This window comes from Poecilia reticulata, linkage group LG10 (genome assembly GCF_000633615.1).
Source record: "Poecilia reticulata strain Guanapo linkage group LG10, Guppy_female_1.0+MT, whole genome shotgun sequence".
NCBI classification, from domain to species: Eukaryota; Metazoa; Chordata; class Actinopteri; order Cyprinodontiformes; family Poeciliidae; genus Poecilia; species Poecilia reticulata.
In genome coordinates this window covers 21,636,706-21,657,776 of record NC_024340.1, presented here as the reverse complement: position 1 = coordinate 21,657,776, position 21,071 = coordinate 21,636,706, and the positions used below count along the sequence as shown (strand labels likewise).

The following is a 21,071-nucleotide window of genomic DNA, read 5'->3' as shown; positions in this document are numbered from 1 at the left end:
CTGTCTGACTGAGCGTGCAGTGTTGTGGTTCTCACCCACAAAAGCAAAGTTTCTTCATGGTTCCTCATGAGTTTGACAGCACATGATTGTGTCCATCAGGCATGTGGTGCTCTGGTGACCGGTCATCTTTCTATGTATGACAACTTAATAAATCCAGATACTTAAAGAAACTAAAAGAAATCTAACCAGCACAGTCCAAAAACCAATATTTTCTTTCTTAGAATCCCAGCATTTCATCACATGTAAGATGTGTGATGAAATGCCATGAGTGATGAGGATAGAGGGCAGAGTCCTCTCACCAAGCTGGATATTTACTCAGGCCAGATATCAATAACTACAGTAATGTCTAAAGAAAGACAATACTTCATTTGAATGTATTGATCAGAGATAAAGGAAGAAGTTTTACCTTGAGTCTGTTAATTTAAAATGAATATTTCTTTGTGTAAAACCCAGATCACCGTCTTCCCCATCTGTGCAACTCTGACTAAATGATTAATAAGTGATGGTTTGACTCATCCTGATTAACCTCTGGTTAATCAAAGTTAGCATACTGTTTGCTTACTAATTTACAGTAAAGGTCTATTGCATCAACATCCTTCTTTTGTTATCTCAAACTATGATAAAATTTTATGCTCCAAGATACAATCTTTCTGTGTGTTTCAAAACGCCCATAAAGATGAGTAATTATATTACAATATAATATGCAAACAATATAATGTACACACAAGCCCTTTTATTGGGCACCTTTGACCAAAGTCATTAAAAGACCAGAACTTTTCAGGATGCTGAAAGATGTTTTTATTACATGTTGATTTCAATTTAAAACAATGATAGGAACCAAAACATGTTCATATCATTGAAGCATAAAACAATTTCTAAATTTATGTCAACCAATTTATCAAAATGTATTTAGTCATTCATTTGTACTGGACAAATGGAAAGAAAGGGCATAAACAGAACAATTATAAAAAAATCAACAAACAAGTTTGTTTATATTGCTGAGAGTGAAACCAAAAGATGTAATGAATAATAACTCAATTTAAAACAGAGTTAAGTTTTAAAACAATATTCCAAGATTTAAACATACCACAAAACTACAAATAGTATATGTTACAGCTGCAGACATACCTCAGATGTGAGTTTGTTGACAGAGAAACTATTTAACATTCTACACATTTGGCTTCTGTGGAAAAGTGCCGAGAAGAAAACCATTAGAGGTCTCAGTTAGTTTGCCTGAAGTCATGTCTGGGGAAACACAAGGAAATGTGAAACAATGTGAAACCAAGATGGATGGAGCCATGTAGGTAATCTGTGAACAAAAGCTATTAATTCAAATTCAAAAACACTAAACTGATCCCAAACGGAAATTAAATATTAGAAGCTGCAAAGAGCTTGAGATTGGAGTTGAGGAATATGTCAGTACTTGATATTTGGTGCTTACAGTCACAATCCTGTCCAAACTTCCTGAGCTTGAGTTATTTTGTAAAGAATAATAGGCAGAGTTTTCAGTGTACTCAGCTGGTAGGGACACTCCTTAAAAGCCTCTCAAGCTGTAATTACAGTGAAATGTGGCTCTATAAAGAATTGACGCAGGAGTCCTTAATACAAAATGAATGCCACGTATTCAGACATTTCTTGACAGGCTTGATGCACTTCTTTGCGTTAGTTTACGCCATAAATTACCAACAAAATACATTGAAAACGCTTTTAACATGATTAATAAAAAGAGGAATAAAGTCTAAAAGTATGAAAGAGTTTAAAGTTGCTGCATTCATTCATTCATTCATTCATTCATTCATTCATTCATTCGTTCGTTCGTTCGTTCGTTCGTTCGTTCGTTAATTCATCCGTTTTTAGGAAGACTGGATTGTTATGAAACCGTAATATAAACAGTTATCACCATTTAAATCAAAATAGACAACATTCAAGAATATTCGCATCTGAAATGAAGAAACGTGCGTCCATCGTGACGTTGGCTCGCTCGGTGACGTCTTTTTTTATTTTTTGTTGTGGTCACGTGTCAGTAGCGGGCAGCTGAGCCTCCAGCAGCTGAGCTTTAACCTCGGCGTCACTGGTGGCGCCTGGCACTTCACAGAACAACCGGGCCCAGTCCCCTGAGGTAAGGTCAGCATTATAACCTTTTAAAAATGGGTCGGAACCGGGCTATTCTGGTAACCGTATGCCGTTGGTGTGATGCCGCGGCGTTTCAGAGCTGATCTGGGATCAGCGCCGCGGTTCGTGGAGGCTAGGATGATGTAAACACAGACTGGTTCAGGTCAACACGCGTTTAAAGATTAGCATTTTGTGCTGCTACGTCTCGTTTTTGTTTGGTAAGTCGTTAAAATTGGGACGTTACACGTTAATAATGCGCTAAATGACGCTGTTCATAATGTCACCGTTCTATTCTATTCTATTTGAAATGAATCGAATACATTTGTATTTGCATCAAATTAGTAGTAGTAAATATGTAATATCCTAAAGAAGATTCCTTTGAGCAAATAAGCATGTTATTTTTAATAACACTAATTGAATGCATTTTTATTCTTTTAAAAGTAAATCACCGAGGCTCATGCTTTCAATACAATGGTTTTAACAATTACATTAGACTCAATCTTTTAAATCTTACGCTTTGAGCTGCTGTAAGAGTCTTAATTTGTTTCCGCAGGTGTTTAATCAGAAAGTGAAAGCATTTCAAGCCACTGCGGATTTTAAAAGGAAAGTCCTGGACATGGCTCCAACACTGGTGAGAAGGCTGTATTTAAATAGAAGCTTGTTATTATGTGTGACCATGCACTAGAAAATATGCAAAGCACAGTCTAAGTTATTCTTATTTTTTTACTATTCACAATTGTTAGGTTGTTGTGAATAGTAGAAAACCAAAGTGTTATGCGTATGTGGTTTGACTGAATATGTTTAGTTGAATCTCAAAGTCCTGTGATGGTTACAGCCATCTCTTGTTTTGCAGTGAAATGAGGTCAAATGTTGTGCACAAAGTCTGTTGCAATGTTCAACTTGTTTCTGTCTGTCTTCTGATCCCAGTGTGATGAGAAACCAGAGCCAGGGGACCTGATAGAGATCTACCGTGGATCATACCAGCACTGGGCTGCCTATGTGGGCGATGGCTTCATCGTTCACTTGGCACCACCCTGTAAGTGAAACACACCCAGAACTGGTTTCCAAATGACAGATTGGAAAAAAGCAGCTTAAGGCATCCCACAGCGTCACTGGGTGTGTGCTTTTTCAGACTGCAGTAGAGATTCATATAACTTTTTAAAATCTGAAATAAATGCACTGTCAGCTTTAAAGATAGCTGTGTTTGAAAATAAACAGAGATTCTCAGAGTTTTACACTTTCTGTGTAGATATTTTAGAACAAACTCAGGCTTTTCTTAGTTTGTTGTGTCAAGTCGGCAGAAGCAGAAAATTTGTCTTACTCATCAGCTCTCTTCTATTTGTACCTAAAAGTTGAAATGTAAAACTTTAAAATTAATCAGAATATCAATAGAAGTGACCATTTAAAGTAGGAAAGCTAAAGTTTTCTCACTAACACCAACTTAAAAATCCAATATTGTGCATAGAATTGAGTGACAACGAAAATAAAGGAAACTGTTATTGGAAGCACCTCTGTATTGGAAGCACCAGTTGCACTGTAAAACCTACTGTAGTGAACATGTTGCTAAAGTATTTAAAGAACAAAATGCAGAGATTTACCTTGTTAGCTTCTGTTGCTACTAGCAATTAGCCTGATTGCTGAGAAGAACAATGAGGAAATCCCAATGGGATCTAAAACAGGATGTGAATATGGTTAAGTTTGGGTTGATATCACTGACAAATTTAAGTCATTTGAACACATTTGAACACTTTCAGGTTCTAAAGGAGATGTTACTGTCTTGTGTTGTTTGACTTGTTTTGGGCTCTAAAGTTCTGATTTGCTATCCGTTCTTATTTTGATTTGATCTGTCTGTTTCTGTTATCCTTTGATCCAGTTCTTTCTTGGTTGCTTTAGTTTTGTTATGTTCCTTATATCTAGTTATTTGTTAGTGTTAGATAAATTTCTCGGTTCCCCTGTTGGTGTACTCTCCCTCGCCTCCTGTGCCATTTTCTCTCTTTTTCTTCACAGTCTGCCTTCTTCTTTCTCCTCTCACACCTGCAGTCGATTAGCTAATCAGCCCAGGTGCTTTGCTCCAGTATTCTCTCTCCCAGTATTTATAAATCTCTTCTCCTCTCATTCCTTGCTGCTTCCTCCTGTCACCTCCCACCATGCTCTCCTTGCACCTGCCTCCTGCCTTTTCTGTTCTCCTGGCTTGTTGTAAGTTTTTGTATTTATCTTTTTTTTTCTTTTTTCAATTTAATGTTTCACAATCTACTGGATGTCTCTGCCTCTCTCTGTACATGATTCCACTAGAAACTCACCACAACATGACAACTACTGTCCACTGTCACCACATGCTTCCCCAGGAGGAAGGAGAGCTGCAAAGTCAATAACTTGATTCAATCACCTGGATTTCATTAAATAACTTTTTACCAATTGATACAACAAATTGCATTGGCTCGTGTTACAGTGTAACTTTGACTGCATTCATCAGTTGACTTAATCATATATTTCTGTCTGAATTAACTTGACTTAATGCACATTGTAAACTAACACTGAACTGAATAGGGAGCTTCCAGCAACTTTGTCCAAGTCCATTTTAATCCTGTACACAACAGTAAAAACACGTAGATTTACTCTGCAGATTGTGCCAAAATTAATCTGTTTTTGTATCACCAGAGACAGTACACCAAGAGTAAGCTTACCACAGTTTAAAACCAAGGCCAGCGCAACCTCATGATGTTTTCCTGTTTGTGTTTCATCAGCTGAAGTTCCTACTGCAGGCGCCAGCAGCATAATGTCCGTCCTGGCCGCGAAGGCCATCGTCAAGAAGGAGGAGCTCTGGGACGTGGTGGGAACAGACGAGTGGCTGATAAACAACGGTCTGGACCAGAAGTACAGGCCTCGAGAGCCTCATGTTATTGTTCGTGAGGCCTGTGATATGGTTGGTCAGGAGCTGCCATACTGCATCTTCAGGGGAAACTGCGAACACTTTGTCAACGAGCTGCGCTATGGGAAAGCAGAGTCCCGACAGGTAGGCAGCTCAGGTTTTATGTAAAAGACCGCATACATTTAGGAACAGGTCTGTGTGCTACACAAAATATGTTCATGACGTTTTCCTGTTTGACAAACTCGCTCAGGAGATTTTATTCTGGTCAGTTCTGCCTATTCTGTGATCGTTTCACATTGAGCTTTTTTTATTACATCTTGTCACTTTAAATCCAAATAAGCTGCTCCTGGCCACGACCCCTCGTGAAAATGGCTGCAAACATCACAATTATATAATCGTACAGCTGTGAAGAGTAGAAGTAGAGCTTCCTGCACAACAAAAATACAGCAAGTGGTTTCTGGATAATAAGGCAACAAAACACTTGTCTTTTCCTGCAGTCATTATACAGCAGCTGACCAAACGTGCTGGAGCTCAGGTTGGGGTTACTAGGTGAAGATTTGGTTTGCTAGGTAACGATGCAAGATCTTATGATTGTCACTAAACAATTGGGAGATTTTTGTTACTGCTCAATTTTCAGACACCAAAAAATATTAACTTGTTTCCAAAAACCATCTGGGTGCTTTTTTTTTTTTAGGAGCTTGGTTTGTTTTCAGAAGCATTTGAGTTGTTTTATAAATACAAAAATGTCCGAAATGTGAATTCTGCATAACCTTTAATATTGTGAGGAATGTTGACAATATTTCAGGAACACTGAACTCTGACCTTAATGCTAAACTATTAAGTCTGCAGCTTGAATAGGAGTTCAAGTAGAGTTGCTATTTATAATGAGGAAGTCAGGAAATTTTGAACTAACACCAAATTTCAAACTTGATGCATTTTTATTACCCATATATGATTTACACATTAAAATTACTTCTCCTTTTTGAAAACTAACAGGAAGCTCAGCTGTGGATTGTTTAGGACTTTTATGGTTCTGACATTAGCACATGATAACATACAACATGATCTTTAATTTGCAGCTCCTCTCTGATGTGACTCACACAGCTCCATCCTTCTCTTCCTAACAGTGGCTTTATTTTAAGATCTGTCCCATATTTTCAGACACAAGCTGCTCTCGGCACAAATATCTCAGCTCTAAAGCTCTAAACCAGCTCTAAACCATTGATTAATAAAGTAGATGAACAAAGATGTAACTACATTTAATGTAAAAAAATAGTAGTTTAGGAGCTTTCTTGTGACAAAAATATTGCGATAACTTTAACTTAGGTGGAGCTGAACTGCATACAACTGGACACTGCTGATAAGAGCCTCTCTATGTAAGTCTAATAAAAAGGACTTCTCAGTTTTTTTGCAGATCATTTATTGTCTTGTAGATATGTGGTTTAAAACTTTAAAACATGTTTACTTCAATCACTGTTACACATTATTTCTAATCTAAAACAACATCAGGAGCACCAGGGCAGAATGGAGACAGTAGCAAGAACAAAATGAAAACTAAAATATTCAGACTGTGGCTACATAAAAAAAATTCAAAAGATAACCTTAACCAGATATGAATTAACCAATCTGTCTGTGGATTGAGTCGCTGCTTTAGTTTAAATTCAGCTTCAGTTTTTTTTTTTTGTAACTAAAGTTGAATTTTCCTCTCTGCAGGTGCAGAAGGCAGGTGAAGCTGCGGTGGTGGCTGGTGCAGCTGCATTCGCGGGTCTTGGTATCTTCGCTCTGGCCAGCGCTCTGTTTGGTGGAGGCAGCAAAAAGGAAAAGAAAAACACCCAGTGACTGAAACCACAGCGGTCTGTTCAGCAGCTTTGAATAACTCATCGCCAGCGAAGCCTAAGGGCCACTTGCCACTACTGATCACAGATAACACTGCCTGACATTAAATGGAACTGGTTGACTTCCAACTCGTCTTTAACAATCCATCGGCTGAGTTTTAAGGTTTATGTTTCGATCATTTCCCTCTATTTCAGGGTATAGAATTTCTACAGGAAGCACAAAAACAACAATTAGTATTTTTACTTGAACAGGTGTTGAAAGAAAAAATGGTGAAACGTTTAATATATGAAGTTCATACGACAATATTTTCAACAATGAATTAACTTTTTGTAAACACAGAAGATATTTAATCGACTGCAATCAAAGTGTAACAATTTGAAAATCAAAATGAAAAATTTTATTACTAAAAATGCCTTATGAAGTAATGAGTACACGTATTTAGAATGCATGATTTTGAAATGAAATTAATTTCTAATTGTTTGTAGAAATGTTTTATTTTTTGTCCTTCAGGCATGTACTTGTTTATTGTTAATAAACAAAAACATGTTAGAATGTTGGTAACCATTTTTTGTCAATAAGTATTACTGGGGAAAAATGAAGTTAAAGCTATTCTGTCAGGTTTTGTTTGAAAGTGTTTAAAAACTCTACACAGCCCTGAAAGTCACTTTATAAACAGATTTTATAACCCTGTGGAAATTTCACAGTAAATATCAATCTAATAAAGTGGGAAGTTGATTTTTAAGATCATTAATATCCTTCAAGAAATAAGATGACATCATAGAAACACAAGGAAGTCTCAAATTCATTTTAAATAACTTTGCTTATTTTTTCTTCTGTAAAAAGCCTCTTTTTTACATTGTGACTAATGTATGAGTAGGTTTTCTGAAACAGAGGAAGTAAGCTTCCAGCCTGCAGATGTATAAAAATAGTTGAGACTGTTCTTTATTTCAGAGCATAAACGTTTTAAAGAATGAAGTCTAAACATTTTTGAGTAATTGAGAGTTGTCACATGTCCTTTCTGCAATACACTCATGTAGAAAAAAGGTATAAAATGCCCCTGAAAAGGGGAACTAGGTCTCCAGTGAGAGGTTAAGCCAACTTAATGCAGAAAGAAGACCAGCAGAGGACCGGGCCCTGGAACCATGGAGAAGCAAAGACTCTGCACTGCTAGCGGGACAAGACCCATCGGCCCTCAGTCCTGGTTCCTGATTCGACTACTGCTCCTCACTCAGCCCAAAGATCTCAAAGCAAAGCAATTGCAACAAACTTGGAGGATGGACAAAGGTCACGGGGTGATTAAGATCTGAGTGTCTGGAAGACAACTAGTTCTACTTTTTCTATTCAAAAAGGATTTTGCTCTACAAAGACGAGACTCTGACCAAGGACATCAAAGCTTCCTGTTGCCAAGATCATCCAACACCTGGGTGTGAGTTGAACTGCTTCCCAAAGCCTCACTCCGTAACAGTGACACGTTATAGGGAAAGAGGTTAGGAAAGATTGAAGTGATTTTGATCATTCTAAATTTTTATTTTTGACTTATAATCATTGATAATTAACCTGTCATCATCCCTGCTAAAGCTTGCTTGGTAACACTTTATTTGAAGGGGTGTGCATAAGACTGACAGGACACTGTCATAAACATGACATAACACCTGTCATGAACATAAAGGAGTCTTTATGAATGTTTATGACAGTTGTCATGAAGTGTCAGGCGGTAAATAATGACACTTTCAATGCAAAGTTGCTATAAAAGTTGCATTGAAAGTCCGTTAAAAAAAACAACTTTGCATTAAATTATCATAATTTACAAAATCATGCAAAGTTGTCCTGTCAGTCTTATGCACACCTCTTCAAATAAAGTGTTACCGCTTGCTTAATAAAGATGCATTAAACTTCTATTGAGATTTGTGGTCATTCAAATTGAGTAATTTATTGTCTTCAGGTTCTTCTAATTGTTGTAAAATTCATGAGAATGGCTCTAGACATGTGGTGGCTTCAGATGTTCTTTAGTTTGGTAAAATAATGACCTTGGGGCTTGTTTCTAGCCACTAAACCCTATCTAGTCGATAACAAGTGCACGTTGTTGATAGAGAGAGAGCTACTGTTAACAAAAGCGGTTTTTGGAGTTACGTCATTAGGACTACTCAACTAATTGTTCCATTAGCTGAAAAAGGTCATAACTTTAGAAATATAGGTAGTTAAAGGCTAGATGTGTCTCTCTCGCTACCAGATTATCTCCATAACCCTGTTTAGAGTAGGACTCGGGGGTATTAGAGATTTTCCAGACCCATTAGATGGAGAGCTGGTCAGTAGTCAGTCCATAGGAGTTGTGAGGATTAGGGCGGGGCTGGCTATTGCACAATAACAAAATGAACACCACACTTTTCAGGTATTTATTCATAAAACATTTTAAAAACTGACTGATTCTTCTTCACGAAAACTGTTGTTACTTTTCCACTGTACTGTAAGTCAATGAACTGTTTAGTCTGACAAAACACTAAAACCACTTTGACAAATTAAAGCAAAGTCTGACTCTGTAAAAAACCAAATTGCACAGATGTATAACTTTTGAATATTTGTTTTTATTTTGGAATAGCACACATGCACCATGATTTGACCGGTGACCTTCTTCAGACCAAAACCACAGTTTCTTACAGATTAGCGCCTTGCAGTTGACTCTGTCCCTGGCTTCAAGGAATTTTAATCAGTACAAACCCTGACGTAACGTCACATCCAACAGAAACAGAAGATAAAAGGCTACAATGAAAGTATGAGTTAAAAACAGAGTGTGCTAAAGTTCAGAAGTTTAGGAGCCAAAGTGTTTGATGGGGAAGATTTTGGTTTTGGGAGTTTATCATTAGAGTAGATCTGCAGCCAAATAACAAGGCACAAACATGTACATTTCACCCTCACCAAACTACTACGGATGCCCTTTCCTTTTGTGTCTGCAGCGCCCCCTGCTGGAATCTTAAATCCTCCATCAGACGAGGAAAAATGTAAACAGTTTCTACTATAAATTAACATCTTTCTGCTTTTCTATTTGCTCAAGCTGATTCATTATCGGTCCAAGAAAGGCTTCACTGACATGCCTGCAGCCAGTCAGCTGTGCCCGCTCCCTCAGAGTAAATACAGAGCTATATGTGCAAAGTGAAGTCACAAATGTAATCTACTGTAATGGAGATTGTTGTTAGGCCACACAGGTGCATGCATGGACTGATTTTCAGTCTAAAATCTGGAACAGATGGACTAAAAACAGTCATATCCATGTGTGTGAATACAGAACCCACTGACAGACATTCAGTGAAACGTTACAGGACGTTCTGTATGTTATACGTATCTCTCTTAAAAAAAAAAAAAGAACACATGATGCACAGGGTATATACATTTACTGTACAACAGCAACTTTATGATTCATTTTGTTAATGCATCCTGCTTTAAGTCTCTTTGGATTTTCCATCAAATTTCTGTCTTTACCTTCACTTCCATCAGTCTTTTAAAGAGAAGAGACAGAAAATCCTCCTTCTTTTCAGCATCCAAGCCTTCTCTGTTAAAGGAACTGTTCACAGTTTTCTTTACTGGCTGCTAGTGGAAACTCTGTCCACTGCTGGGCTCCGGTCTCCGTGTGCCAGCCCTCCTGTTCGACCAGAATCAGTCCAGCTTGCGTGCTCCGAGTTTCAGAGGACCTTTAGCAGCTTTACGTTCTGCCCGCTTGGCCTCCAGCTCTTTCCTCCTTTCCTCTCGTTTCTTCTTCGACAGCTCCGCCTTGCTGAGATCTGGGCGACGAAAAGCAGACGAATGTCATACGAACGTTTTCATTTCTGGCCATTTAATATGAAGTCAGTGTGGAAAATTATGACTCGGATCTGTTAGATATTAAATCTGTTTTTAATTATAACTGATTCGGTGTTACAGATGTATAAGAAGCAGAATGAGATAATGACTTCATTAGTAATCACACTAATGTTTATTTAAAGATCTCTCTTGGATATAGTTTTACTGCAACATCGGCACAAAATGATCTGAAGGTACATATGGATTCAATAGAGGTCGAAGGTTGCTCTTAAAAAAAAATCACAAAAAAAACAAACTACTGCATTATTTTAGAAAGTATTTCTGAGTCATTTTGTTGGTTCTAAAAACAAAACCCAAATGTGAGCCAAATGTTTCTGATTTTTATTCCTAAAACATTGAAAATTGTGCCAGGCATCATTTACCTTCACAATTATGATCTACTTTATCACATAAAATCTCACTACATTGTGTTATAACTTGTGGCAATGTGAGAAAAACATGAAAATGTTTTAGGTTTGTTTTATAAGACATTTTGCTATTGCCAAGCTAAACTGAGCTGCTTTTATCTTAAACCTTGAAAACCTGAGATGAATTGCCTGCAACAAAAAAAAAACTATAAATATTTTACCTGGTTCCACAAAACCAATTTCAGGTTTCTAACTTAATCAGACAACAGAGTAAAAGTGATCTTAATTCTGCCTGATATCCTGAAATGTTAAGCAACCGTTCTGAAAATGTGTATTCATTTTAGTTGAAAAGTGACTCTAGATCTGAGACTGAGGAACCAAAGAGTTACATTACAGAAACAAAACATCCTGGATCACAAAGAAGGAAAGAACAGAACATTTTGATGACATGTTGAGTAAATAGATTAGGTTTGAGTTGAAGGACTCACTCTGGCCTCCTTCGACTGACTCCCAGCTCTCGGTGCCCCAGTCTCCGGTCGTCTCTGAGCTCCAGCCGTCTCCAGTCTGTTGACGACAGACAAAACAAATCATCAGTGAGCAGGAACTCCACTGAGCTGGGGTTTAAATTATTCAGCCAAAATTATTCTTAGTTAACACTTAAAGCAGCCATTATTGCTTAAATTAAACATATTTTCTTGCCTTGGTAGAAGATGCAGAACAACAAAAAGCAGACACAAACGAATCATTTTGGCTTAAATTCATTTTCACCTTATCTGTATCAGTCTAGTTTAATTTGTGAACAAGTTACATTGTAATTTTTTTTATATTTGCTTTCATCATATTTAGTAAAACATTCCAATTACTAATTTATAAAACCAATTAATTGCCCGGTTCTAGTGTGTGATTGTTCAATTTCAACACACTGAAGACTTTAGTCAGTGGGAAGGTGAAGAGAGCAATCAGTGACATTTCCTGGTCGGCTGTTTATGTCAGCATTACGGTATTTATGTCTAAATATCTCGTGTTACAACATGGACACAAACATAGAAAGAAGAGCCCAATGTATCTACAACTTCTTTTTTTTCCTTTTCATTTCAATAATACAGTAATTATGTAGCCTAGTTTCCGATTTAAATGAGCTACTGGATGTTTAATGCCATATTTGTAACAATGAGCTTAACAGTCCAACAACGAGGTAATATTTGAATAGTGAACTGACAATATCCAATAAAAATATATAAAAACATAAAGTAGCATGGCTACTTAATGTGTGACAAATGTGTATTAATCTAAGTTTTAAAACAAAAACAAGGACGTTGCTGAAAATGAGTTCTGAAAAAAAAGTTGCTGCAGCCAAAATTTAAAATCAAATCAAGTAAAGCAGGTTAGACATCATAAAACACGTTTCCAGGAGCCATACAGTGATAAAATCAGATGACCAAACGTGCTGGAACTCTGCTGGCGTTGCTAGGTAACAGGGCTGGGCTCTGCTGGGGTTGCTAGGTAACACCAAAGTGCCCTTTGATTGTGATTAAATTGCTCATTTTTCAAAAAATATCAGCTTGGAAGGTTTTTTTAAGCACTTAGGCTGTTTTTAGATCCAAATGAAAGTAGAAAAACATAAACCATCAGTGTTGAAGCTGAAAAACAGATTTAAACATCCAAGACACGCTCAATCTTTTTTTTCCTGTTGGGACCTCACCGTGGCAGCAGCCGTGTTTCTCTGGGACACGCTGGCGAACAGGTCGTTCTGCGTGGCGCCCTTCCCGGAGCTGCTGTCCCAGTTGTACTCGCTGGCGAGCCGGACGCCTTCAGGCAGCGGCAGGTTCTTACTGGCCGGCGTCACGTCTGCCTCCTCCTCCCCCCAGTCGTTGCCCCAGCCCTCCTCGCCCGCTGAACTCTGACCCTGGCCTTCCTTCTCGTTGGACCAGCTGTCGTCGGCGTCCCAGCCGGAGCTGCTCCAATCAGAGCTTTGCTTTTTCACCGCCATGGAGGCGGACGATCGTCCAGCCTACGTATCGACAGAAAACGCTGTAAAACAAGCACCATTGTTACCGTAGAAACAGCCCTCAGGATAAATGGTTCGTACTCCTCTATCGGTGGCTTTCTTTTTGGATGATGCAGCTCCAGACCAGTCGGTGTTCCAGTCATCAGTCTGAGCTTTTTCTGGTTCCTGGAGAAAAAGACTCAGTGATTCACAAACTCAAAACGTGCAGCTCCATGACAACGCACCGTCAGAAGTAATAAATGCACCTCTAAGCTACCCCAGTCCTCTTCATCGTCCCAGCGGTTTCCGATTTGCTCTTCATCGTTATCTGTGGCTTCAGGCGTCGGCGACTGGTTGGTACGATCAGAGGCACCGTGGTGAGACGAGGAGGAGAGTTGGGTTTTATCTTCTGCATCAGAGAACAGAATTTAATATCATCATGTCAGACAAAATACACACAGGATTTATGCATATTTCCCACAGCAAAATTCAAGCACTTTTCAAACATTTTCAAGAAAAGTTCTCCAACTGAAAGCCAGTGGGAACTGACTTTCCCACTGGCACACTTTGGAAATAAAAAAATCAGTACAAAAGAACTGAAGAAGATAAAAGATTTATTAATAACATACTGTCATAATTTTCTATATTCTACTGCAATCTGAAATATAACATTTTACGTTTTAATCTGACTGATCCGAGAAAGTTACAAAAAAAAATAAAAAAAGTCCTTCCTAGGTTTTTTTTGGCATTTAGCAAGTAGAAATAATTTTGGTAATTTTAACTAACCCTAAAACAAGAGAAATTAAATTCAAACAGGGAGAAACAAAATGTGCCTTTTTATTATCTGTACATATCTGGTTTCAACTGCAAATAATGCTTTTCAAATGTAGCCTCACAAAACTCTGCAGTTTGAATATCAAACACTTGCAAGGACTTTACACAGAACTCAAAACACTTTGCAAACCTTGAAATGTTGAACATATCATCATTTATTTGATTCTTCCTTACTTGTTCTTCATTGTTGTAATTGTTCAGCTGTTTTGTCTTTTTAATATATTTTTGTATTTTATTCTCTTTGATGTTTTTATTTGTCTGACCAGAACTTCAGTCCTCTGTGTTTTTCTTAAAAATGCTTTATAAATAAAACTGGATTGGACTGAAAACGACTCACTAAAATTCAATAACCTTGAAGGATTTCAATAAGAACCCTGTGCATAGAAAAGCTTAATTTCAATGTGATGCGGTTCATTAAAAAAAGCTGTACCTTTGCTTAAGGCCGACGCTCCATCAGTGGGGCTGGTGGGACTGGTGGCGCTGGACGGCCCGCTGCCCTCGGCTGCGGCGCTGCCCTCGCCTCCCGGGTTGTTGCGGATCAGCTTGAAGGTGAGTGAGGAGACGCCGGTGACGGCCCAGCCGGCCCAGCTGGACGAAGCTCCTGCAGGCTGAGCGCTCGATCCCACATCCTTCTCTGCAATCCAGAAATCAGAGATGCTTTTTCCCCTTTATATTATTTGATCGACAGATACATTAATATATTTACATTATTATTACTTCTGGTAAATATAAAGTCTTCCAGATCCTTTGAAGCTAATCTAGTCAGACTAACACACTTTTAAAAACTGAATATTGAAACTATCCCAACCCTAAAGTAAGTTCAGCTGCAACATCAACCTCTCAAAAATCTTAAAAATAAAAATAAGTCAAAAAAGACTTTTGGAGCAAACGTAGTTATGCTTTCTCAACATGTGAACCTGAACATCCATCAAATCAATAGAGGTGGTTGGAGTAGTCAAAGTTTTTACACAAGTGAGTAAAATGTAGCCGCACAAGAAATTACGAGAGGAGAAAAGTATTAACTATTAATTGTTTAATATTTAATAATTACATCATTAGATGGACCAAATATATATTATGTGGAAATATTTGGTATTTTGTAGATCAAAATAAAAATAATTAATGTAATAAAATAATTTTAAAAAATAACAAAATCAAGCAAAAGAGAAATATGTTTCCAAATCAGTTTGGTTGAATCAAAGCTGCATTTAAAATATTAAAAGGTCAAAGGTTGAATCAGTTCCATCTTTCCCAAAAACTGAGACTGTATGTAAACATAAAACATCTAAACACACTGAGCCAAATTCTCAAGTCATTACAGATACAGTTAGATCAGACATTAAAGACTTGCAGCATTTCTCTAAAACAAACCTTTGAAAAACCTCAATAACAAAAGAGAACTAGCCTGGCACCTTCGCAGTAAAGTGTAAAGGATGAAGGCCGACTCAAGACTTTTGCACAGCGGAGTACAGCAGTGACAGAAGTGGCTGAGCAGGTCAGAGCAGTTTGTTACGTACCGATCTCAGCCAGCTTGCTTGGATCCTCAGAAACCGTCTCCAGCTTGATGAGGAAGCTCTTGATGGCTTTGAACGCCTGACAGAAACAGAGACGAGTTGGCAAACCGTGATCAGAGACCGGATTAAAAATATGTTCAATTATTATTAATCTGGGATAAAACTGCTGGAACTGATGAAACAAGCTGTCAGAGCTGCTAATTAAAATGGTTCTAACAACTCATGCTGTTACTGTATTATTGTGCATCTTAGTGGAAATATAAAACATACCTTTGTTTTTGCTACAATAAGTGAATAAATAAGTTTTATTTCCAATAGATAAATCATAAATGCTGCTGATTACATAATAAATGAAGAGTAAATATCTTTCGGACCGGTTACAATAAACAACGGTCACACCTGCTCCCTGACGCCCTTATCGGGATCCACGGTGACGGTGCAGAGCGTGGGCAGGATGCGGGCGGCGATCTCTGTGACGCTGTAGTAGTTGTGTGTTGCTGCGAAGCCCAGCACGCCGGCTGAACGCGAGGCAGGAAACGGGTCTTTAGTGGCTCGAGAAAACGCAGAGACCAGGATTCTCTGCCGGGTCTGCGACGAAAAGCACGATCGAGATCGTCACGATTTGTTTTTTAAGTTTAAAGACAAAAAACATCCACGGCGTTTCGTGTTTTTTTACCCCGGCATTGAGGTAGGAGGCGATTTTGCCCAAGCACACGGTGGTGTTGCAGCGGATCGGGCCCTGCTCGTCTCTGGCCTGCAGTCGGGCGAAGTGACGCATGAGCTCCTGGTTCAGGTTGGTCTCGTTCAGTTTGGGCGCCAGCAGCAGCATCGACTGCAGCCGCCAGGAAGAGAAACGTGGAAGGTTAACGCCCGCAGGAGGCGTCGCTCCGGCTGCCATGTCTGATTCTGTAAACATCGTACCTTAACTGTCTGCTCTCTGATGGCGGGGTTGGTGTCCGTGAAGCCGTGGACGACGTGAGGGAAAATCTGGGAGTTAACCGCCGCCTCGTTCAGATACTGAATGAACTGCTCCATCTGAGGAACACAACAAAACTCAGCAAAGTGGATGAATAATCACATTTTACCTGCGATAATGTTTATTATTATTCACTAAACAGTATTCTGTCGCTAATAAATGTGCTTTTAATGTTTAAAAATTTACAGTGCAGTTCAGAAGTGCACATTCACTTCATTTTGGGTTCCTAACGAAACATCAAAACCTTTTCAATTTCACAAATTAGAAGATCGTCTTTGCTACAAATCCAGCTCCACCTGTTTGTGAAATCTAACTCAGGTGCTGCCTGGGGCTAAATGCCACGATTCAATCCAGTCGTCAGGAATGTGAAATACCTGCTGGAGAAGTCGTATCCTCATCGCTCGGTCTGTGGACGAAAACATCTTCACTATGACAGGAATGATTTTCTGTTGGTATTCTTCTGCTGACAAGAACTTCCCCACCTGAAACGCAGAAAGAGAGAAACGACGTTCATAGTGCGTTTTCTTTCTCTCACGGTGGAAATAATCAGGGTGATGAGAGATGAAAAGTTGCCTTGAAGAGCGGCGTGAGGATGACGGCGCCCGCGTTTCCGAACTCGAAGGCGGTGAGCAGCTGAGGGAGGACTTTATGTTTACAGAAGTCTTCAGGAAAAGAGTCTAGGTGATCATTCAGGTCCTGGAAGAACTGCTGCTTCTCAGCTGGATCCTTGATCTGGAGCGGATTGGAGAGATTTTCATCATTCTTAGGAATCACTAAATTAACACCAGAAATTCACCTCGAATAAATAAAATTCAAGAACAATTTACATTTTTGAAACTCTCTAACCAAACACACCCACGTATATCTCAGAGATCCGGTAAAACTAGAAAACGTATTAGTTTCAATCTGGCAGAGGGAAATATTGGATTCACTGACCTGGATCTCCTCCAGGAAGAGGTTGCTCTCCACGAAGCTGTTGCTGAGGAAACCTCCGGGAGCCCTGCAGTTCTGGAGGAAGCGGGCCGGGTTTGGTCGAGCCCGGGAATTCGCCCCGACCAGCTCACAGTAGTGGGGGACCAGCGACTTGGGAATCTATAGGAAAAAATATAAAAGACAAACAAGGAAAAATAACAAGAAAAAAAATTGGACAAAAAGTTCACAATATAGAAAATAGAAAATATAGAAAATTAATCACTTTTTTTAACTTCCGTGTTAGAGTTATAACTAGCTTAAAAAAAAAATCAAACTTACTTTTCCCAGAGATCGGAGAGATGACGTCCGAGGGAGGGGTCCGTTAAAAACCTCCCATATCAAACATCCCAGCCGCCACACCTCCCCCGCCCTGGATGACAAAAATAAAACCAAATCAATATCAATAATAAATAACACATCTCTTTGAAGCTTCTCTTTCCTCACCATTTCTCCCCACTGCTGTTGGACGCCTCCGGCGGGTCGTACTTCTCCATGTCCGGGTAAACAGCCTTCGGCGTGGGGAGGGAGACGCCGCTGGGGTCGCCCTGCTCGGGCGCCAGGTGGTCGAGGGCGCCGAGCTTCCACTCTCCGGCTCGATCCACGAAAACCGCCCAGATGCCCAGGTTGTTGTGGAGGAGGTGGCAGTCGTTGACCAGAAAACTCAGAGCTTTCTGAGAAGAAAAACGACAATAATAAAATGAAGTGAAAGGCGACTTTCGGCGCATAATGGACGATTCTGCTAAACTCAGGTTGGCCTGGTAGAATCTGATATTCTGTCAGATTCTTACCACAATCTGGTGGAGACCCCAGGAGATCTCCAGCTCTCCGGCGCCCCCCTTCTCTGCCTGGGCCTTCAGGTGAACTGAGAGAGGAGTCACCTGCTCAGTGACCACATATAGGCTCTTATCTGTCTGCAAAAATAAATAAATAAATAAATAAATAAATAAATAAATAAATAAAAACACATATAAAGATGGGGAAAGTTAAGTTATAAAATGACTGACCAATGTTTTTTAACATTATATGGCTGTAAAGCACCAGAGCTTTAGTTCTTCATAAGGCAACATATTGCTGTTCTGTTTTAAATACAGAACAACAAGTTGTTTAATTGGAAGAAAGATTGATGTGCAGATGGATGGATACATTTACAGTCGGGTGTAAGAATGAATCTTTAACACAGCAGGACAAAGAATATACTTTATGAAGCAGAAGTTTTTTCACTCTTATCCAGAAAAGGAAAATACTAAAATCACAATATGGTTCATGAACTTCTTTGTAACCTGCAGGAAAGAAAAATCATTGCTACTCTAATTTAGAAAGCCAGAAAAAGCTTTGGCATTGACAAACTGAAACCTTTTGAGTACTGTGTAACGCAGCTCATTTTGGAAGAACAGCAAGTTCTACATGAAAAGCCTGAAACGCGATATTGAAGTGGATGTCACTTTGAAACTTGTCTGAAAGACAAACATTGTTTACAGAGCAATCAGAACCTGAATGAGCTTCAGCTGCAGAAGTGCATTACAGGAGATTAACACGTTATAATGTAAAGAAAGTAAAAAAAGAAAAACATCCTAAATATTTTTCAGTCTTTAACCACCTGGATTGTCTAAGATTCAATACCTGCACATTGAAATCCTAACAGACTTCCTACATATTTCTAAACTCTAAAGTATTCTTTTTAAGTACCAATACAAAAGTTCACTATGAACTTAAAGCAAATTTTACTCAAATTTCAAATTTATGATTTAAATTTGAAATCAACAAAAATGCGGCATGTTAGGTATCAGAAGACCGTTAAACAAACAGACAGGAAGAATGGATGAAAAGATGGACGAGCAAAAGGACGACAAGACAGGAGCAGGACATATAGATTTAGGAAGTGGGTCAGCAAATGGATGAAGGCAGGAGTAGATGGATGGATAAAAGACAAGCAGAATTGATAAATAAATGGAAGGATGGATAAACAAATGGATCACTGAACTTAGATAATGGGAGAGGAAAGGAAGTAAAAAAGTAACATACTGGCAGACAGTTTCTTCCACACTTATCTAATTTTTTATATGCTGTTATATATTTCCTGAGTGTGTAATAAAGCCACTGATAACAACAGGATACGCCATCTAATTAAAACTGGTAGGTGATAAATAAGATATCTAGTTGCTGTTCGGGAAGGATCTAGGATCTTGCTTCTAAGATGACAGGACAAACAGTAAATGATAACTTACCTCTCTCTGAACAAAAAGCATGCACATAAAAAGCATAAGTCACACATCCGAATATCTGAGGCAAACAGAGTCTAAAAACATTTAAATCACACACCTCTAGTCCATCTACATATGTCAGAATGTTAGGATGGCGCAGGGTCTTCATCCTCTTGAAGGCAGCCTTGGCTAGCTGGGTCTGCTGCTCTGTTCCCTGAGCCACCTCGTAGACAAACACCGACACAGGATCTCCTGATGTCTGCAGGAAGTGGGCAACCATTAATTCACATCTATATAGCTTAAGGATGAAATGCTGACACTGAATGAATGTGATCATTATTGAGGCTGATAGAAGAAGGAAGTTGGTGTCCAGCTGTCATCTGACCCTGCGGTAAAAATCATGACAGAGAAAGGATGGTTTCAGCTTCTCGGTGATAATAATCACAGCAGCGGGGTCCACACTGTTGGCAATCTGAAACGTGACCTTTTTTTAACGCGATAAAGACAAGGGCTTCAGCCGCAGTTTTAAACAGGAGCAATTAAATGGAATAAAACAGGGTGACGTGGCGAGATGTACGTGTCTCTGCAGGAGTAAACACCGAGCGCTAGCTACACACACTTCGACAGAGAACAGAAAATCAGAACAATAAACCTGTACTGGGACTTAACGGATAAAACAACTTCTGAGAATACGCCAATTCTCCTTGTCAAGACGTCAAACTCCAACGTATCCTGCTTGTTTATGAAAGGCATTCATAAACAAGCTAACGCTAACCGTTAGCGGAGGATCCGCAACGATCCGCCGCTACTTACCTTTCTTTTTCCCCGATGCAGAGTCCATATTCCCGACTTCTCCGGGCTTTCCGGGAGAATTTCATAAGCGAAGTCTTTGACAGGATCCCTGGCAAAAAAGGACCACATTTCCCCCCGCTTCTCAACCTCATCAAAAACTCACAGAAACACAGCGACAGACCTGTACAAACTGCAGCCAGAGACGGCTAGCTGCTGTGGCTAATACTGACCCGAAATGGAACGGCTGAAAAATAACTCCGCGAGAACTTTGATTTCTGCACATTAGTTCCGGGATTCAGTTCAGGTCTCATCTCGAAAACAGAACCTATCAAAAACAAGTAAAAAAAACAAACAAACAAACAAACAAACAAACAAAAAAACAAACAAAAAAACAAAACAAAAAAACAAAAAAAACCAAATATATACAGGGTTTCCTTCAGAAAACTTACTAAGCCGGGGCATCGAGGTGGTCCACCGGCGGTCCACCGTGTTTTTGTATTAAAATATGTTAAGTTGACAGGAAATGTAAAAGTATTACTGTGTAATTATATGTTACAGGAAAGGATCTTCGGTGAAATGCTATTTAAACCCACAACTAGTCTAAAAACAACAAATTTGAACTTCTGTTTAATCCAAATTGAGTCAGGGGCTCCATCAGGCCCTCTAGGGTTTCAGGAGCCCCATAAACACTAATATTTTAAAACAGACCACAGATACATAAATGTAACACTTGTTTATTGAGATTATCAATGCTGTTAAATTTTATTCAATTGTTTAGG

General features: G+C 39.0%; 2 protein-coding genes across 3 annotated transcripts; one reads left to right on the top strand and one right to left on the bottom strand.

Annotated features, from left to right (window-relative positions):
* The first annotated feature begins 1,949 nt into the window (after window positions 1-1,949).
* Window positions 1,950-6,961, top strand: LOC103471427 (HRAS-like suppressor 3). Of its 2 annotated transcripts, none has more exons than XM_008420421.1 (5): window positions 1,950-2,119; window positions 2,666-2,743; window positions 3,040-3,148; window positions 4,857-5,125; window positions 6,695-6,961. In XM_008420421.1, the coding sequence occupies exons 2-5, from the start codon at window positions 2,729-2,731 to the stop codon at window positions 6,818-6,820; spliced, it is 519 nt and encodes a 172-aa protein (XP_008418643.1). In that variant the 5' UTR covers window positions 1,950-2,119; window positions 2,666-2,728; the 3' UTR covers window positions 6,821-6,961. The 2 variants fall into 2 exon arrangements, with proteins under 2 accessions (XP_008418643.1, XP_017162434.1); XM_017306945.1 differs by having other exon boundaries at window positions 1,950-2,124.
* A 2,418-nt stretch (window positions 6,962-9,379) lies between these two features.
* scyl1 (SCY1-like, kinase-like 1) lies at window positions 9,380-20,543 on the bottom strand. The gene is made up of 18 exons (XM_008420423.2): window positions 20,314-20,543; window positions 19,619-19,759; window positions 18,088-18,210; window positions 17,744-17,970; window positions 17,579-17,669; window positions 17,264-17,419; window positions 16,901-17,059; window positions 16,702-16,809; window positions 16,273-16,386; window positions 16,028-16,183; window positions 15,751-15,939; window positions 15,355-15,430; window positions 14,268-14,471; window positions 13,270-13,412; window positions 13,106-13,189; window positions 12,719-13,027; window positions 11,505-11,580; window positions 9,380-10,590 (listed from the first exon to the last, which is right to left on the bottom strand). The coding sequence occupies exons 1-18, from the start codon at window positions 20,419-20,421 to the stop codon at window positions 10,466-10,468; spliced, it is 2,589 nt and encodes an 862-aa protein (XP_008418645.1). The 5' UTR covers window positions 20,422-20,543; the 3' UTR covers window positions 9,380-10,465.
* Between the last annotated feature and the right edge of the window lie 528 nt (window positions 20,544-21,071).